Source organism: Erpetoichthys calabaricus, chromosome 4, assembly GCF_900747795.2.
Source record: "Erpetoichthys calabaricus chromosome 4, fErpCal1.3, whole genome shotgun sequence".
NCBI lineage: Eukaryota > Metazoa > Chordata > Cladistia > Polypteriformes > Polypteridae > Erpetoichthys > Erpetoichthys calabaricus.
This window is the reverse complement of record NC_041397.2, coordinates 12376793-12393969: the sequence shown is the minus strand read 5'-3', so window position 1 is coordinate 12393969 and position 17177 is coordinate 12376793. Positions and strand designations below refer to the sequence as shown.

At 39.5% G+C, this 17177-nt stretch overlaps 1 protein-coding gene across 2 annotated transcripts in view; it reads left to right on the top strand.

Moving 5' to 3' along the window:
* The first annotated feature begins 424 nt into the window (after nucleotides 1-424).
* Nucleotides 425-17177, top strand: part of ankrd10b (ankyrin repeat domain 10b) — a 123655-nt gene continuing 106902 nt past the window's right edge. Inside the window, exon 1 of one of the 2 annotated variants that reach the window (XM_028799202.2) lies at nucleotides 425-942. In XM_028799202.2, the coding sequence (XP_028655035.2) occupies nucleotides 742-942 (201 nt within the window). In that variant the 5' untranslated portion in view covers nucleotides 425-741. The remainder of the gene's footprint in view (nucleotides 943-17177) is intronic. The other variant, XM_028799200.2, reaches the window with a different exon arrangement.

The following is a 17177-nucleotide window of genomic DNA, read 5'->3' as shown; positions in this document are numbered from 1 at the left end:
GAGTATTATGTAGCTTACGTAGAAAGACAGGAAAAACGATTTATGAGAAATATGCCGGCAATAACTTTTGATATGTACATATATATATATATTATAGTATATAAATGGCTATAATAATAATAATAATACTTTGCATTTATATAGCGCTTTTCTCATTACTCAAAGCGCTCAGTAATTGCAGGTTAAGGGCCTTGCTGAAGGGCCCAACAGAGCAGAGTACCTTTTGGCATTTACGGGATTCGAACCGGCAACCTTCCGATTGCCAGTGCAGATCCCTAGCCTCAGAGCCACCACTCCGTCCTATATACAGTAGCTTGCTGGTTAATGTTCAGTTATGCACGTCCGCTTGTAACAAACCACACTACTCCATATTTGTTTTATCGCGGAAAGTGTAATTGGACAGAACGATCACAGTGTGTTACGATCATTTCACACGTCCGTTTGGGCCCTGTGAGCCTGCGCCAGGCTCGTTCCATGCCGAGATTTCCAGGTGCACGTCGCAGCGTCGGCTCCCGGCGTCTGAAATCCACTCCGGGTTTTATCGCATCTTCTGAAGTTTCCTTTACGCGAGTGTGCCGAGGGTTGGCTCGCTCGCGCTGTCGTTAGCTCTTTGTGTTCGCCTACAGCGTGCGAGTCTAATCGGAGGAGCTCGTTAACTGGAAGCGGACGCCCCGGCCTCACTTCTCAGTCGAAAAGCCACGAAAGTGCCTTGCCGAGAATTGATGCGCTCCTGTCTCGGGGATGATGTCGGTGTGCTTGGAGTCAGGCTTTTCCAGCGAAGAGGTGCTGAGCGTGCGCTTCCCGCTGCATAGAGCCTGTAGGGACGGCGATGTGGGCGCCTTGTGCGCACTGCTCCAGCGATGCGAAACCCGGGCGGACTTGAGCGCCGAAGACTCCTTCTACGGCTGGACTCCCATACACTGGGCTGCGCATTTCGGAAAGGTAAAGCTCAATCCTCTTGATGTCTCCTACACACACTGGACGACAGTCCGCCATTACAGAAGCGGGTGAAATCTCCGAGTGCACCTTTTTATTGTCCCGAAGACAGAGGGGCGAGAAGGCGGCCAGCCTCACAGTGGTACCTGCTAGACAGAGTTGAGCTCTCGGTTATGATAGTAGAATAGAAGGTGAACGGAGATAGCTGGTATAAAATGGTTGGGGGCGAATTTGCACAGAACCTGCCTTTCTAAACGGCCTGTGTTGCTTCCCCATACACGTAGGATCTGTAAAGAAAACGGGTCCATATCGGCCAGACTGGCTTAGCCGCCTCTGGGCCTCGCACAAAGGGGAACAACGAATTCGGAGGCAGCGCACAATTGGCACACGGGAGACCTGTTCTGGAGCTGCCGTCCTGCTATTGGTTGCGAGAGAGCCAACCACAGAGCAGGCGCCAAGTCCAAAACATATTCCAGAGGCTTCGGAGCCAAGGCGGGCTTTAGTCAGTTAACACGCATGACGGGCAGTGAGCACTAAAAACGCGGCATTTTGAAGTAAATTATTATTTTTTGTGGTAAGCGTTTTCACGAGTTTTTTCAATGTACATTAAGAAGTTTATAGTTGCGATTGATTTGCTGTTTTTATTAGTACTGTATCATCTAGTGATGGGGAAAATGAAGCCTCGTGAAGCTTTCTTTCTATTTGTGAATAATAAGATTCGAAGCTTTGAAGCCTCAGTCCCAGTATGAACAGCGACATCTGGTGGTTAACTGAGGTCAAGGCAATTTCAAGAGCGCAAGTGAAGCAGCACTCCCTGTTTCAGTCTCGTGTCTCCAGTAAAAGGTCAGAAAAGTCTGTGTTCATTTTATTCAGCTCAAGGTCCTTGTCCGTTTATACTGTTTAACTTTTGAACGCCGTTTTTAGTCACCATCTGTCATCAGAGCTCTCCGAATCTCTCTCCACACAACCCAACATTGTTGAGTGAGAATGATGCATTTTATATAGGCTACCTGTTAATTTAGCGCCAAAGCTGTCAAACCAATAAAGCGCACTGTGAAGCACTGATGACGTTCGAAGCTTCAAACGTCACAGGTCACGTGACAGTGGTATTACGACACAGTGCTTCGACTTGCTACTCTTCAGATTGACTGACACAAGCTTAGACTCTTAAGTATCATTTTCCCATCTCTAGTATCATCTCAAGTACTTTGAGTAGAGTTTGCAGTTTGTTCCATAATTGTGACTATAGTAAAAAAAAAAATTGAAACTTTGAATCTAATACATTTATGTTAAGATTTTCCACCATGGGAGGCACGGTGGTGCAGTGGTAGCTTCCCGGGTCCTCCCTGTGTGGAGTTTGCATGTTCTCCCCGTGTCTGCGTGGGTTTCCTCCGGGTACTCCGGTTTCCTCCCAATGTCCAAAGACATGCCGGTTAGGTGCATTGGCGATCCTAAATTGTCCCTTGTATGTGTGTGTGTGCGCCCTGCCTGGCGTTTGTTTCCTGCCTTGCGCCCTGTGTTGGCTGGGTTTGGCTCCTGCAGACCCCCGTGATCCAGTAGTTAGGATATAGTGGATTGGATAATGGATGGATTTTCCACCTTTGTAAATTAAATAAATCCTAATAAAAATTGACCCATAAGGTTTATTAACTCTTTTAGGGCTATTTTATTTTTTTCTCCCAGGGCTGAATATTTTTCCAAAAACTCACTTTCTTAAAAAAAAGAACACAAAGCAATGGTTTAACACATCAACTCAGCAAAAAAATATTTATTTTTGACAAATGTTGCTGTCTTGCATGTTGTATGTGCCTGCATACTATATGATTTCACATAGATATCACATACATGTTACACAGCAAAGTCCTGCAAAGTATATCGCTCAAAGCAGCCAGTTGCACTGCTTACAATATGTGTTGCACTGGTGCCTCCTTTTCAATTGTCTGTTGCTGCACATAACACAGTCAGGTTTGTATTTCTTATCCTCCTATGTTGCAGGAAAGTGGCGCTCAGTCAGCCTGACTGGCACTGCTCTTTGTGATGGCATAACCTGTCCAAAGCCACCAGGGGGTAAAGCACGTTTGGACCAATGCTCCCTGAAGTTATATCGCCAGTCTAGTTCCATCTCTATTTGTAATGCCACAAAGCCCTTCATCTCATCTTTTGTTGCGGGTTTCCACTTTGAAAAACGAGAATGCGGTGCAAGCGCAGCCCGCGATTCAAAAAATTGCTCTGCATACCTGTTTGTCTCGTCTGACAGTAACTGAAAGGCAGCCTTAGGAAAGAACAGCCTGAAGTAGTCCAGCGGCTCTTTGGTGTTGCCCATGGTGGTGGAGAGGTTGAAATGGAAGAAATTGATTCTGTGGACAGGTGTGCTTAATGCACGTAACAAGTTGAGATCAGGAGTATCTGTAATTAATTGATTAATTGATTGGCTGTGTGCCCGTGTGACACACAGATTACAATCTGTGGGAGCCAGAATTCTGGCTGGGTTGTAAGGGATCAAATACTTATTTCTGTCCATGACATGCAAATCAATTTATAACATTTATGTAATGGGACGGCGGTGGTGCAGTGGGTAGCACTGCTGCCTCGCAGTTAGGAGACCCGGGTTCGCTTCCTGGGTCCTCCCTGCATGGAGTTTGCATGTTCTCCCCGTGTCTGTGTGGGTTTCCTCCGGGTGCTCTGGTTTCCTCCCACAGTCCAAAGACATGCAGGTTAGGTGCATTGGCGATCCTGAATTGTCCCTAGTGTGTGCTTGGTGTGTGTGCCCTGCCCGGGGATTTGTTCCTGTCTTGCGCCCTGTGTTGGCTGGGATTGGCTCCAGCAGACCCTGTGTTAGGATATAGTGGGTTGGATAATAACTGACTAACTTTTATGTAATGTGTTTTTCTTGATTTTTGGTTGATATTCTGCCTCTCTCCATTAAAATGAAACTACCATAAAAATTGGAGACTGTTCATTTCTTTGTAAGTGAACAAACTAACAAAATTCAGCAGGGGATCAAATAATTATTTCCTCCACTGTAATTGCGATTTTTTTCTCAGCTTGGATTTGCCCATCTTGACGGTCCACATTTATAAGTACAAGTGCCCTGTATTAAACTATAATGTGAACGCTTCTGTCATCCAAAACAGCCCACATAAGCGCATTGATACTTTTAAAGCCCATTGCTGCACTTCTTGTTTGATTTTGGGCTATACAAAAATAAATTGTATACGTTTTTGCATTGGTAAAGTAAAAAGCAAGTAAACATTTATTTATAAACTATCACAGACAGAAGTCATAAAGTGCTGAACAATAAAACAATAAGATTAAATATTAAAACAAAATACAGAACACTGACAATACAAAAATCACCCACAGAATGACAGCAATACCCAAATACCATTCTGAAACAAACGTGTCCCCAGTTGTCACCTGAACCATTCAACCGATTCTGCTGATGTCTAAGTATGTGGAAGATCGTTTCATAGCCTTGGATCATGCAGGCTTCAGAGACCGCCAGGAAACAACATGACAGTGATCCGATCTGCACTCGGCCAACAACACATCCATCCCAGAAAACAAATCCAGAGGAAATTTAATTCTCGCCAACAAAGCCACTGAGCATTCCTTACGGCCAATGTCCTTTTTGTCCCCACTGGAGCTGACAAACTGGAGAGTACCAGAGTTGAGATGGTGTTTCTGATAGAAGTGATGGGACAGACGTTTTCTTTTCACCGAGGTCATATCCCATCAGTTCCTCGGCAGCAAGTTGAAAGTCGCAACAAAACAATTACAACAAAGTAAAGAACTGGATCCATTCACAATGAGCAACAAAAAAGAAAAACAAGTATAGCGGGTTGGGTAATGGATGGATGAAGTAGAACCAAGACCAATTCATGGCAAGGCACACACAGACGCCATCTTGTCCAAGTGTCGCCAACAACTAAAAGACATATTTGGAGGCAGCTCATGGTATTATTCTGTGTTACAGCTGACCTGGGAGGTCAGAATTTTCAGGTTCTTGGTTGGAATTATCAACTGGAACGCCCCCACAAGTCAGAAGTCACAGGAGCGTGCAGCCACTATTCCCAAGTTACTGATTATGTAGATTAAGTCTATGACTGGTAATTTGCCAGAAAAATCCAATAGAGTGACAGGGTTATTAGATTTCAAGCCCCGATTCCAGATAGGTGAAAATGGTCCCATCTGCCAACTTACAGAGCTTTGTGATTCAAGAGTGCTTATCGGCAGCCTTCTGACAGTGTGCATCTCACACATGATTTAAATAGTGATAAACTCCTGGAATCCTGTTTATGTTAGGTGACTTGAATTTAATAGAAGTATATGAAAGAGCAGGAAAAAAATAAGATGCAGTTAAGTGATTTCTCAAAGATGTATAAAACTTGTGATATCACACAAAAACCTTTTTATAGAAAACTATTTCTAGATATAATTGTATAGCAAATGGCATCTGAACGTTATTGGAGGTGTGTATTTTAATTGACTTGTCACCAGCAAAACTGCAGAGGTCTGCAGTTGGGACTCTGTTGGAGATGGGCAGTTGTTTTCCACCCAATTTTGATATGGCTGAACAGTTTCTATGTTGACAGTAGAGCATCAGTAGGTTGCTATTTTGGGAAAGTTGTAAGAATGAGCAATGTGTTTTTTTTAATAAAGAGAGTGAACTGCAAACAGAAACTAAAGCACAGTTCAAACAAAATATAGTCAAAACATATGTAATACAAACATATTCCAAACAGAATTCCATCAAACTAAACCCTTAATCCACGTAAAACCGCACAGGGTTTAAAGATAGGTTTTTGTTCTAAACTTGAAACCTTTGAAAGATCACCAAGCTTCTAAACTTGACTTTTTTTTTTTAAATCAAATCTCTAAGTGTAAGCCTCTAAATGGAAAAAATACTTAAACCTACTATAATAACTTTATAACCATAGCCTTTCAGCATTTTAAAACATAGGCATTGAGTCCATTCCAGTATAGACAAACTGGAAAAGGAAATAGATACAAATATTATTGTATTATATTGACCCCCTTCTTTTGGACAACCACTGCACGCCCAACCTGAAAAAGGGGTCTCTCTTGGAAGAAACCTTGGGAAAGGCAGTTCAATTTTTTTTAGTTTTTCCTTGTCTTCTTAGAGAGTCAAGGCTGAGGGGGCTGTCAAGAGGCAGGGCCTGTGAAAGCCCATTGTGTCACTTCTTGTGTGATTATGGGCTCTACACAAATAAATTGTATTATATTATAAAATATTATAGGGAAAGGTTAGATATGGAAGTTACATTTCCATCATAATTAACTATAAGGAGAAAACAGGCTTCTTAAACACAACAATTTAGAAAAATGACTTGTACTTTTTTATTATTATTTTATTATTATTATTATTACCACACTTATTTTAACTTCACCTGCTTGTTGTCTGGTACAAATATTGTAATTAATATTTAACCCACTTCTTATTGTCCAAATGACTTGAAACTTTTGCACACTTACTTCCGATGACAATACATGAATCAATAATCAGTTTCACTAATTGATCAATTAATCTGTGTTAATTAAGAAATGAAATTTTCATATGAAGAATAGTTAGATTTCACCAATAGATGGCTCTAGTACCGGATAGAAATATTAAAGGAAGTGTTAAAATATTTATTGCAAAATTATACTAAAACCCAAGAGTAAAAAGTTGAAAATAAAAAATATATATATATATATGGTTGAAATAGTTTTCTGTCAAATAATGCAAAGAGTACACGACACGTGTTTTGCCCTAATTCTGGGCTCATCAGGCGTACACACTCACTGCACCCCCCTCTCGGGGAATTGAACCTCGGACGTCAGCGCCAGAGGCGAAGCCTCTAACGTTGCGCCACGGCGTGTGGTTCATTCATTTGACTGCATGTAGATCGGGGTAATTACATTCATTTCATTCGTAGTCTGTGTCACAATCTGATTGTATGGGTGGTTACCTACCAGGTAACGCTTGTGGTTGGTCAGCAAGTCAGCTAACATCCGCCATGGTGCCTTCATTTCAGTTGCGAGAAGCAGATCATAGAATGGTTGAAATAGTTTACTGTCAAATAATGCAGAGTACGCGACATATATATAAAATACTTTTTAAAAACCATGCTTATATTAAGTTAAGTGTACCAAAAAGTAAAAAATAAGTCTCTCATACATCACTCGTAAAATAAAAGCATGGGCGTGTTTCATCAATCAACATTCAAAAAACACTTCTTAAAATCTTAGCAAAAGTGGCCACCTTTTATTTGGAGAATGATGTTTGAGAGACTTATTTTTTACTTTTTAGTACACTTTAACTTAATATACTGTAAGCGTGGTTTTTAAACAGTATTTTTATATACATATATATTATAATTATCCATGAGACCTACAGCAAAAATGGACTATTAAGCAGTGCAGTAGGAGCTTGTGAGAGTTCAGATTATCCATGCATGATTCAGAGAGTTGTGTAACAAGAAAGTGCAGTTTAAAGTTGTTCCCTGTTTACATTAATGAACAAAAAAGAGGCTTGTTGAGTTTATTTTAGAATAACAATAATGAATATTTGCCAAAAAGTCTGAACTGATCCTCACAGAGAAAAGTTGTCATTATCTAAATTTGAATTATGGTAAGTTATTGAGCGCAAGGCAGGAACTAACTAACTGAGCCAGGCGCCTGCAGGGTTTGCACTTTGTGATTGTGTCTGGATGGGTTTTTTTCCAGTGCCTTGAATGCTTTTTTCAGATGAATTGAACATTTTTAAGATGAATGATTGAGTTTGTGTGTGTGCCAAAAAAATGGGAGAGGTAAAAATGTTGTTTTTCACATAATAAATAGCATTTAAAGGCAGGTGTTATTAATATTTCACCAAAAATGTAATATGCACAAGAAAGATATATTTATTTCCCAATAATCCACCCATGTTCATGAATTACACCAAAAGTGTAATATACACAAGAAAGATATATTTATTTCCCAGTAATCCACATATGTTCCTGAAATTCATGCAGGTACCATGATTTCTCATAATGGTTTTCAGAGGTTTCTGAGCAAGCAATTAAACACAACAAGCAGACAGGTAAATTTCCTTAGTGTGAGTTGTTTTTGTTACTTTACATTTTGTGGTAGGTATTACTAGATGTTTTCTTGTAGGTGATGTATACATATTCTATTTAATATAACAGCTATTGTTTTTAATGAGTTGTTTCCTGTTTCTTTACTTTGGTGGGGGTTTTTTTGCCATGAATAAAATTTTTATAATCTACCCAAAATATCTACTCTGTAATTAATCTTTGTAATCCATAGTTTCTAGTTTCTGAATGTTTTAAAATGCATTGTAATTGTGTGTTCTTGCTCCTAATCTGTTCAATGCTTGTATGGACTGGGTCATGGGGTCCAGCGACTGTGGGGCATCTGTTGGTGAAGAAATATTCACGGATCTTGACTTTGTTGACGATGCTGTGATCTTCGCGGAGTCAATGGAGGCTCTGATCAGTGTGCTCGAGAGACTGAGCGAGGCGTCCTCCCGATATCTATGCGAAAGGACGAAGGTTCAAGTCTTTAGAGTCCTGGTGCTTCCTGTCTTGCTATATGGTTGCGAGACATGGATGCTATCCAGTGACCTGAGACGAAGACTGGACTCCTTTGGTACTGTGTCTCTCCGGAAAAATCCTTGGATACCGTTGGTTTGACTTTGTGTTGCTCATGGAGTCCCGAATGAGGCACATTACCTGCATCGTGAGGGAGCGTCATCAGTTACGACACTACAGCCATGTGGCGCGTTTCTCCGAGGGTGATCCAGCTTTTAAAATCCTCATTGTTGGGGACCCAAATGGCTGGACCAGGCCAAGGGATTGCCCATGTAACACCTGGCTGCGGAAGATAGAGGGTCATTTCCAGAGGATGGGACTGGACCGCGTGTCTGCCTGGGGGGTTGCCAACCGGGATCCCGAGTTGTTTCGTCATGTGGTGGGTTTGGCAACGAGCTGTACCTGTACTTGCAATTGTTGATATGTTAGTTTATTTGTTTATATAAATATAGTTCTTTGTATTGTACTGTATTACCAGTATAAAACTAATGAGTTTTTAAACTGAGGTAGCAAGGAACAGTCACTTTCTCCACATTTTTTTTTCTCCCTTCTATGGACTGAATCAAAATTTCAGCTGTTGAGAAGGCAATGCCAGATTTCCAGGGCAACATTATTTCATCTGAAAACAAATAGTGTGGAACATTTTTTTCGGCATCAGTCATCAGTAGGCTGAAAGCAATGCAGTTTTTTTTTTTTTTTTTTTGTTTTTTTTTTAAAAGGCGGCACCAGCAGTAATGAAAAACTGCTTTATTGTTGTGTCTTTGTCTATATGTTGACTCTTCAAGATTGTGGTGGCATTTTATAGAAAAGGTTTCTAACAAGTGGCTAAAATCTGTGGTGGTTTCTGGGTTTGTGTATTTGTGTGTCTGTCAGCCCAGCCCAATATCCCCTTTTAGGCCATGACTCTGTTAAACGAGCGCCAGCTCTGGACTAATTTGAAAATATACAGAACGGATCAACAAAATGTTGGCCTTCTTTTGTGGAACTTGTCCAAGAAAAGCTTTCCATGAAGGATTTACACCTGCCACCACTCATCGTAAGAACAGAGCTTGGTTTCTCAAAGCAGACATGACTCTTTTTTTTTATAATAATCTAGCACAAGTGGCTGTGGCTGATTAGGTTGAGTTAAAAAGGGTTACAGGGCAGATCCAAGCAACTGTAGGCCAGTAAGCTTAACATGCATCACAGGAATATTAATGGGAGGAATTATTAATGATAAGATAGAGCAACACCTGGCAAGGATAGGAGTTATTAGGAACAGTCCGCATGGATTCAGAAGAGGGAGATTGTGTTTTACTAACATACTGGAATTCTATGAGGAGGCAACAAAAGGATACGAGCAGAGTGGAGAATATGAGATTATCTGGACTTTCAGAAAGCATTTGATGAGGTGCCACATGAGAGGTTGGGCATCAAACTAAAAGAAGTGGGAGTTCAGGGTGATGTTTTTAGATGGATGCAGAATTGGCTCAGACACAGGAAGCAGAGGGTGACGGTGCGAGGAACCTCAATCGAATTGGGTGACGTTAAGAGTGGTGACCAGCAGGGGTCAGTGCTGGAGCCTCTGCTATTTTTAATATATATAAATGATTTAGATTGGAATATAAGTAACAAGCTGGTTAAGTTTGCAGATGATACCAACATAGGTGGATTAGTAGATAATTTGGGATCCGTTATATCATTACAGAAGGAATTGGATAGCATACAGGCTTGGGCAGATTTATGGCAGATGAAATTTAATGTCAGTAAATGTTAAGTATTACACGTAGGAAGTAAAAATGTTAGGTTTGAATACACAATGAGCAGTCGGAAAATCGAGAGTACACCTTATGAGAAGGATTTAGGAGTCATAATGGACTCTAAGCTTTTGACTTTCCGACAGTGTTCAGAAGCCTTTAAGAAGGCTAACAGAATGTCAAGTTATATAGTGCCTTGATGTGTGGACTACAAGTCACAGGAGGTTCTGCTCAAGCTTTATAATGCACTGGTGAGGCCTCATCTGGAGTCCTGTGTGTAGTTTTGGTCTCCAAGCTACAAAAAGGACATAGCAGCACTAGAAAAGATCCAGAGAAGATCGACTAGGCTGATTCAGGGCTACAGGGGTTGAATTATGAGCAAAGATTAAAAGAGCTGAGCCTTTACAGTTTAAGCAAAAGAAGATTAAGTGGTGACTTGATTGAAGTGTTTAAAATTATGAAGGGAATTAGTCCAGTGTATCGAGACTGTTATTTTAAAATGAGCTCATCAAGAACACCGCGACACAGTTGGGAACTTAAGGGTAAATTTCACCCAAACATTAGGAAGTTTTTGTTTACACAAAGAACGATAGACACTTGGAATAAATGACCAAGTAGTGTGGTAGACAGTAAGACTTTAGGGACTTTCAAAACTCAACTTGATGTTTATTTGGAAGAAATAAGTGGATAGGACTGGCGAGCTTTGTTGGGCTGAATAGCCTGTTCTCGTCTCAATTGTTCTAAAAACACTTGTACGTCATGGGAGCTGTTGGGCTTTATTTGTTTTTTCATAATTCTTTGGAACTGTTCTGTTCAGATGTTGCAGAAATTTACATGAATGTTGGATGTTATGAGGCAGCTCCACATGTATTTTTCTTCATAAATAGAGCTGATGAAGTTTCCATGACAGCATTGGGCACAGAGCTGAGTGGTTGTCCATCTCAGGGCATCCTTCCTCACATGTGGCCAATGTAAAGTCATCGGTTAACCCTGTCATTTGGAGGAGAAGCTGTAATACACAAAAAGAACTTTGGAAATAGCACAGTGATCCAGGCTGAGATTTGTACACTACACTCTAACCACTACATTAACATAAAACCTATAAACTGACAAACAAATAGCTGAAAGCAACAGAAAGGAAAATAAAACCCACAGTCCTGCCGGCCTGAGGCGTTGCACTCTCTGTGCTGGGATGGCTTCCCTGTTTCCCCACCAGTTTACCAACTACATACCACAAACATCTACTTTTCACTTCCAGTTTTCCCTCCAAATCCTTATCTTTCTCTTCAGTTTTTAAATTATTTGAACCTCCCTAGCATTGAGCCTTTTTTGTCAAAGTCGCCATCTAAACAGGGTGCCTTTTGTTATTGACAGAGATTAGTCTTTTAAACCGTACGCAAGGGTTAAATTCCAAGGTCAAGAGCAAGTATATTCATTATTGAAACCACCCAGGGCAATTGTTACATGTGCCACGTAAACAAACATTTGTGTTAAACAGAGATCGGAGTAATACTTCAGGCTGACTATATAACCCCGTGCAACAAAAATAAAATGCAGAAGGGTTTCATATTCATTATACATGGAGCACTGACATTGCAAAGGAATGTGATAGGCAAAGGTGAATGACCCTAAATAGTACCTTTATTTCCGCCTTATTCGGCTCAAAATCTCACTTCCCTAAACAGTTTAATTTGTGTTGATTTGATGAAAGGCAGTTGCTGTTGATATGGCTGCTGACATACTGTACATGACTGGCATCACCATATGTCTTGAGGAGCATGAGCACATCAGCTTACCCTTTACCATCTGCATTATTAAAATATTTCCCTCTACTTACCCTTTACCTGTTTTCTTCAAGGATAAGTAATCCTCGATAAGTTTGTTATCGGGTTGGTCTACTGTTGCACTTTAAGATTAACACACACATACATAGATATACATGCAGAACCTCAACAGTGCCCAATGAATGACAAACACACAGCTGGTTAATCTCTAGCACTTTAAACCACACAAGTGCCTTAGGAATAACACAGCCTGTCACTCTCTCAGCACTTCAAGAGACTTACTTATTATCGGCACGAACAACATACGATGTTTTAACGATATCTCAGACCTAAATATTACTTTTGGTCTACAAGAATACATTTAAACATACAAAGGCTCAGCATCCTTGACTATAGGACATTTATCAGCCAAGAATGCCTTAGTTTACGTACTGTTCCCTACTGTTGAGTGGAGCTCTCACTCGCAGCCTTAGTAAACCTCGCAGCACAATGGTAATGGCAAACCTCCGGCTGCACCAGGTGCTCAAAGAAATCCACCTTATTATTTCTATCACTCTATAGACATTAAGACAAAGCATAGAAAGTTAAAAGCAGCATGGTATTTATTACAGGAATAATAATAATACCACTGGAACAAAGAATAATAGAAAATAGGACTGATAGAAAAGTCTGGATATATATAGTCTTTAGAAAAAGCTTACAAAAAAGTTAAAGATCACAAGGATGAATGTTGCGTGCGGCTTGTGATCTAACACTCGTAGTTGCCCATGATGCTTTTCTGAAGACCAGATAGAAACGACTTCACTTTGACGTTGCCCTTTTCTCTGATGTCTTCATCCCTTCTTCTTCCTTCATCCTTACTTCCTTACTCACTTACTATACTGCTCCTCAGATGAGGCATATTTATTCTAAAATTGTACCAGGAGGTTTTGCAAGATGTGATTGTTAGATATTCTGATTGGCTGGCTGTCAATATGTTGAATGAATTCACTGTCTGTTTTCCTAAACAATAAAACTGTTTTATGTTCTCTGAGGTGTCGCTATGTCTTCCTTTCCCAGGCTGTAAAATAATTAGATGTAATTGAGCCACCAGCATGTCTTCCTTTTTTGTTGAAACAGTTGTTTTAAAAGTGAGGTATAACTGGGAAAAAAACCTGCTTTGATTTGTCCTGAATGTAGTTCATCTGTTGGAAATGTAAACCAAAATGTACAGATTTTGTACCCCACAACACCATCTTATTTGGCATAGTACCAACAACAGAAAGAATAGACAAAAGTCCTTTCCTACGGTCCTATATAAAGGAGCCATGTCAGTTGTCTGGAGATGCTTTGGTTTTAAAAGATTGGATGTGGACCATTATGTTCAAATCTGTGAGTACTGTTTCTATACTACTGGATAATACTGCAAGCCAAATTGTACTTGTTTTATTTTTTTCAATACTGTGTAATGTACCTGGGCACTGTGTAATAGTGTGACGACATGTTGACATTATTCTCGACATTTCTACTTTACTCTCGCCGTTTATGTCGAAATTAAAGTCGACTTGTTGATTTTATTCTCGTAATTTGTAATTAAAGTAGAACATCATAAACTAAACTTCATCTTAAAATGAATATTTAATTTACTAGATTTTCTCAAACCCCGTCATAAGTTATGTAGGACATTAAATGCTTTGTGTTAAGTGTTCCCGGGCCATGTTAATCGCTACGTGCTTCTTAAACTGACATCCTCTTGCACTAAGAGGAAGCGCAGGAAGCGATCACCACACAGAATACATTATTTCATGATATTCCTGCTCCCTGAACATTTAGAATGCTAAGATGTATACTTGATATCATTTTCATGATGAAATGCATTGAAGCATGTATTAATCATGTCGGGGCACGGTGGCGTAGAGGTTGCAGTGCTGTCTCGCAGCAAGTGTTTCCTGGGTGTACTCTGCCTTGAATTTGCATGTTTTTACGGTGGGTTTACTCGGCGTGCTTCAGTTTCCTTTTAAAGACATGTAGGATGTGGGGTTTTGTTATGCTACTGTATATTGACCCTAGTGTATGTATTGCTTGTATGCATCCTGCGATGTGCTGGCTCCCCTTTCAGGATTTACTACTGCCTCACACACAATGCTTGCTGGGGTGGGCGCAACCCTGAATGGATGGCATAATTAAACATGTATAACAAAGATTTTTTTAAAGTTCTGAGCACTGTGAGTTTATAACTAGTTTTATAACTAGTATAACTCCGTAAGTTTATGACTAGTTTTAACTTCACAAAGATGTTTATTGTGTAGTGATTGGTTATGTGGAGAAAGAAAAAGGAAGGATAGGAACTGGAGGTTTGGTTCGTCAGACAGAGACAGCACGCATGCAATAGATAGATAGATAGATACTTTATTAATAAAGAAAGCCCGCTCAGAAGAACATCCATTGAAGTCTTTGTTCATGTCTCCGACCAGCAGATCAGGAACCCAGCATTTACACAATATTAAACCTGTGCGATATCCATTCATACATTCAGTTTTTGGAGCCTTGTCACACCTGCCATAAAGTTCTGTATGCTGAATGTACACCCGGGGACCCCTTACTGCGAGGGTGCAGCACTACCGCCACACTACTGTGCATGTTTAATGCCTGCTTTAATGCATTTCATTATGAAAATTATATAAAGTATTTATCTTGGCATTCTAAATGTTCAGAGAGCAGGAATATCATGAAGTGAATATATTCTGTGCGGTGATCGCCGCCTGTGCCTCCTTTTAGTGCAGAGGAAGTCAGTTTAAGAAGTGCGTAGCGATTAACAACTGGGTCTCAGAACGCTTAACACAAAGAATTTAATGTGCTACATTAACTTATGACGGGGTTTGAGAAAATCTAGTAAATTAAACATTGATTTTAGAATGAAGTTTAGTTTACGACCTGCTACTTTAATGACAAAATAAACTATGAGAATAAAGTAGAAATGTCGACTTTATTCTCGACATACAGTTGTTTTTTTTTCTTCACCGTGGCCCTAATACCCTTCTGTAGGACTATACCACAAATAGCATTATAAGTGCAAGTTACAGTTTTATTATTTATGTATATAGCTTAGTTTGAAGCAAGGTCCATAATAATGCAATTTGCTTTAATGATGATTCAGTTGGTAAAGATGCCATCACCAAGTTGCACTTGTTTTATTTTATTTCATTTTTATTTGGGCTTGAAGTAATAGCATTATTACTGGAAGTTGCAGTTATTTATTTTATCGTTATTATTTATTAGTTACATATTATGCAGTTTAATGATGATAAAGTTGTTTAAAAAGTCACTTTAACGTGTCAGTGCACAGAGATTAACAGAAAGTGTAGTTGGTTTACAAAAAATATTTACTATTTATTCCTTTTCTAAGACATGTTCAGTGCAATACAACTTTTGACAAGCACCTCTGGATATTCAGTTTAAATGCCTCTTTGGATGGTTGAAAATATGTTGTCATAATTTTAGTTTAAGTTGTTTGCAAAATTTGTTCAATAAAAAGGTCCTATATTTTGGCTACAACTGTCATGCAATGTGATTCCTTCTATTCATTAGTGCCACCCCCTTGAAAACTACCACTTTATGGGGCCATGCAAACCTGTATTAATACTTGTGTGCACATTAAAATGTTTTTTTTGTACAATGTACAATTCTCATGACAGTGGAACAGGTTATTCTTAGCCAGTCTACTGCAGTAAGTGCAGTGGAAAATGTGGTTAACATTCACTCCTGCATGGGAAAAAAATACCGTTGAATACCGTGAAACCGGTATAATTTTGAAAAATACCGTGATATAAAATTTTGGTCCTACCGCCCAGCACTAATATTTCTTTGTTTATTGAGCGTCTTTAAAGTTACATCTCCCCATGGGACAAATAACACTCTATTTGTCTATATGCCTGTCTATCTTTGTAACTATCTGTCTACTTTAATGGATTTCACTGTTCATAGAGGGGACTGTTTATTTATATCCAATCAATACAGTTATAAAAAATAGTATCATCACTAATACAAGTTAAGATGGCCATTTAATATAAAATAGGTTTGGGGTGAAAACTCTGACGTGTGTGCCAGAATCGGGACAAAAAAGACCCAGAAGGCACAGTGTTGTTGTTAAGAATAAGGTGTAATCTGAAGTGGGGCAATTCATGTGAGACAATCCAAAAACCTCATTGAGGTTAAACTGGTCTGTTGAAGAGTACAAGACTGAAATATCTCTAGGCTGAGTGGCAGGATCGTTGATAATTAAAACTAATACCAGGTTTTAAAAATTCAAATGGTCTCAGTAAACATCTTCAATGGTAGAAAAGTGTTTAATGATGATACTCAAAAGTACAATTTTTTATGTGCTGTTTACTCTTTTATATTAGGATTGTATTGGTTTAAAGTCCAGAATACAGTAGCACAGAGCAGTAGAGGATCCAGGCAGGGCATAGAGCTGTGCTTTAGAAAAAGTGTTTTGGGGAGAATTGTGCTGCCATACAAGGTCATGACATTAAACGGTTACACCTGTATGGGCAGATGAACACTGCTGGAGGTGGTGTGCTCTGTGTGTGTGCGTGACATGCCTACAGAGAGCTACAGGCTGGGAGATACCAATACAAAATGAATAGAAGTTTTGACTTGGATAGTAGTGTGTTTCCCCACAAGGTTTTAGAGAGTGAATGACCATTAGAATAATTATGATGAGAACAGGACATTCAGCTCAGTATAGCTCCTCAATCACCTAATTTCTGTACAAAATATCAAATATTTTTTCTGACACCATGAGCATAGGACTAAATAGCTGACATATATATTATGAGACATGACTAACCGGAGACTTTTCTCATGAATGTTTTAATATTGTTTTCTCTTGTTCAGCATTGGCCTCTACTGACCGTCATTGAAGTCCACTGTATCAGAAACCTTGTTAGCTCTTTTCTCCAAGAAACCATTAAAATTATTTTCTCCGCCATAACTAAAGGAAACATTAGGTAAATAATAGATGAAAAATAAATAGTTTTTGAGTGGAGTATTTCTTTAACAATGGTTTGTCTTCTACCCCCTTAATGTCAACAGAAGCCTTGAAAGTGATAGGCTATACTGTTTACAGTTAGTAACACAATTTGTTG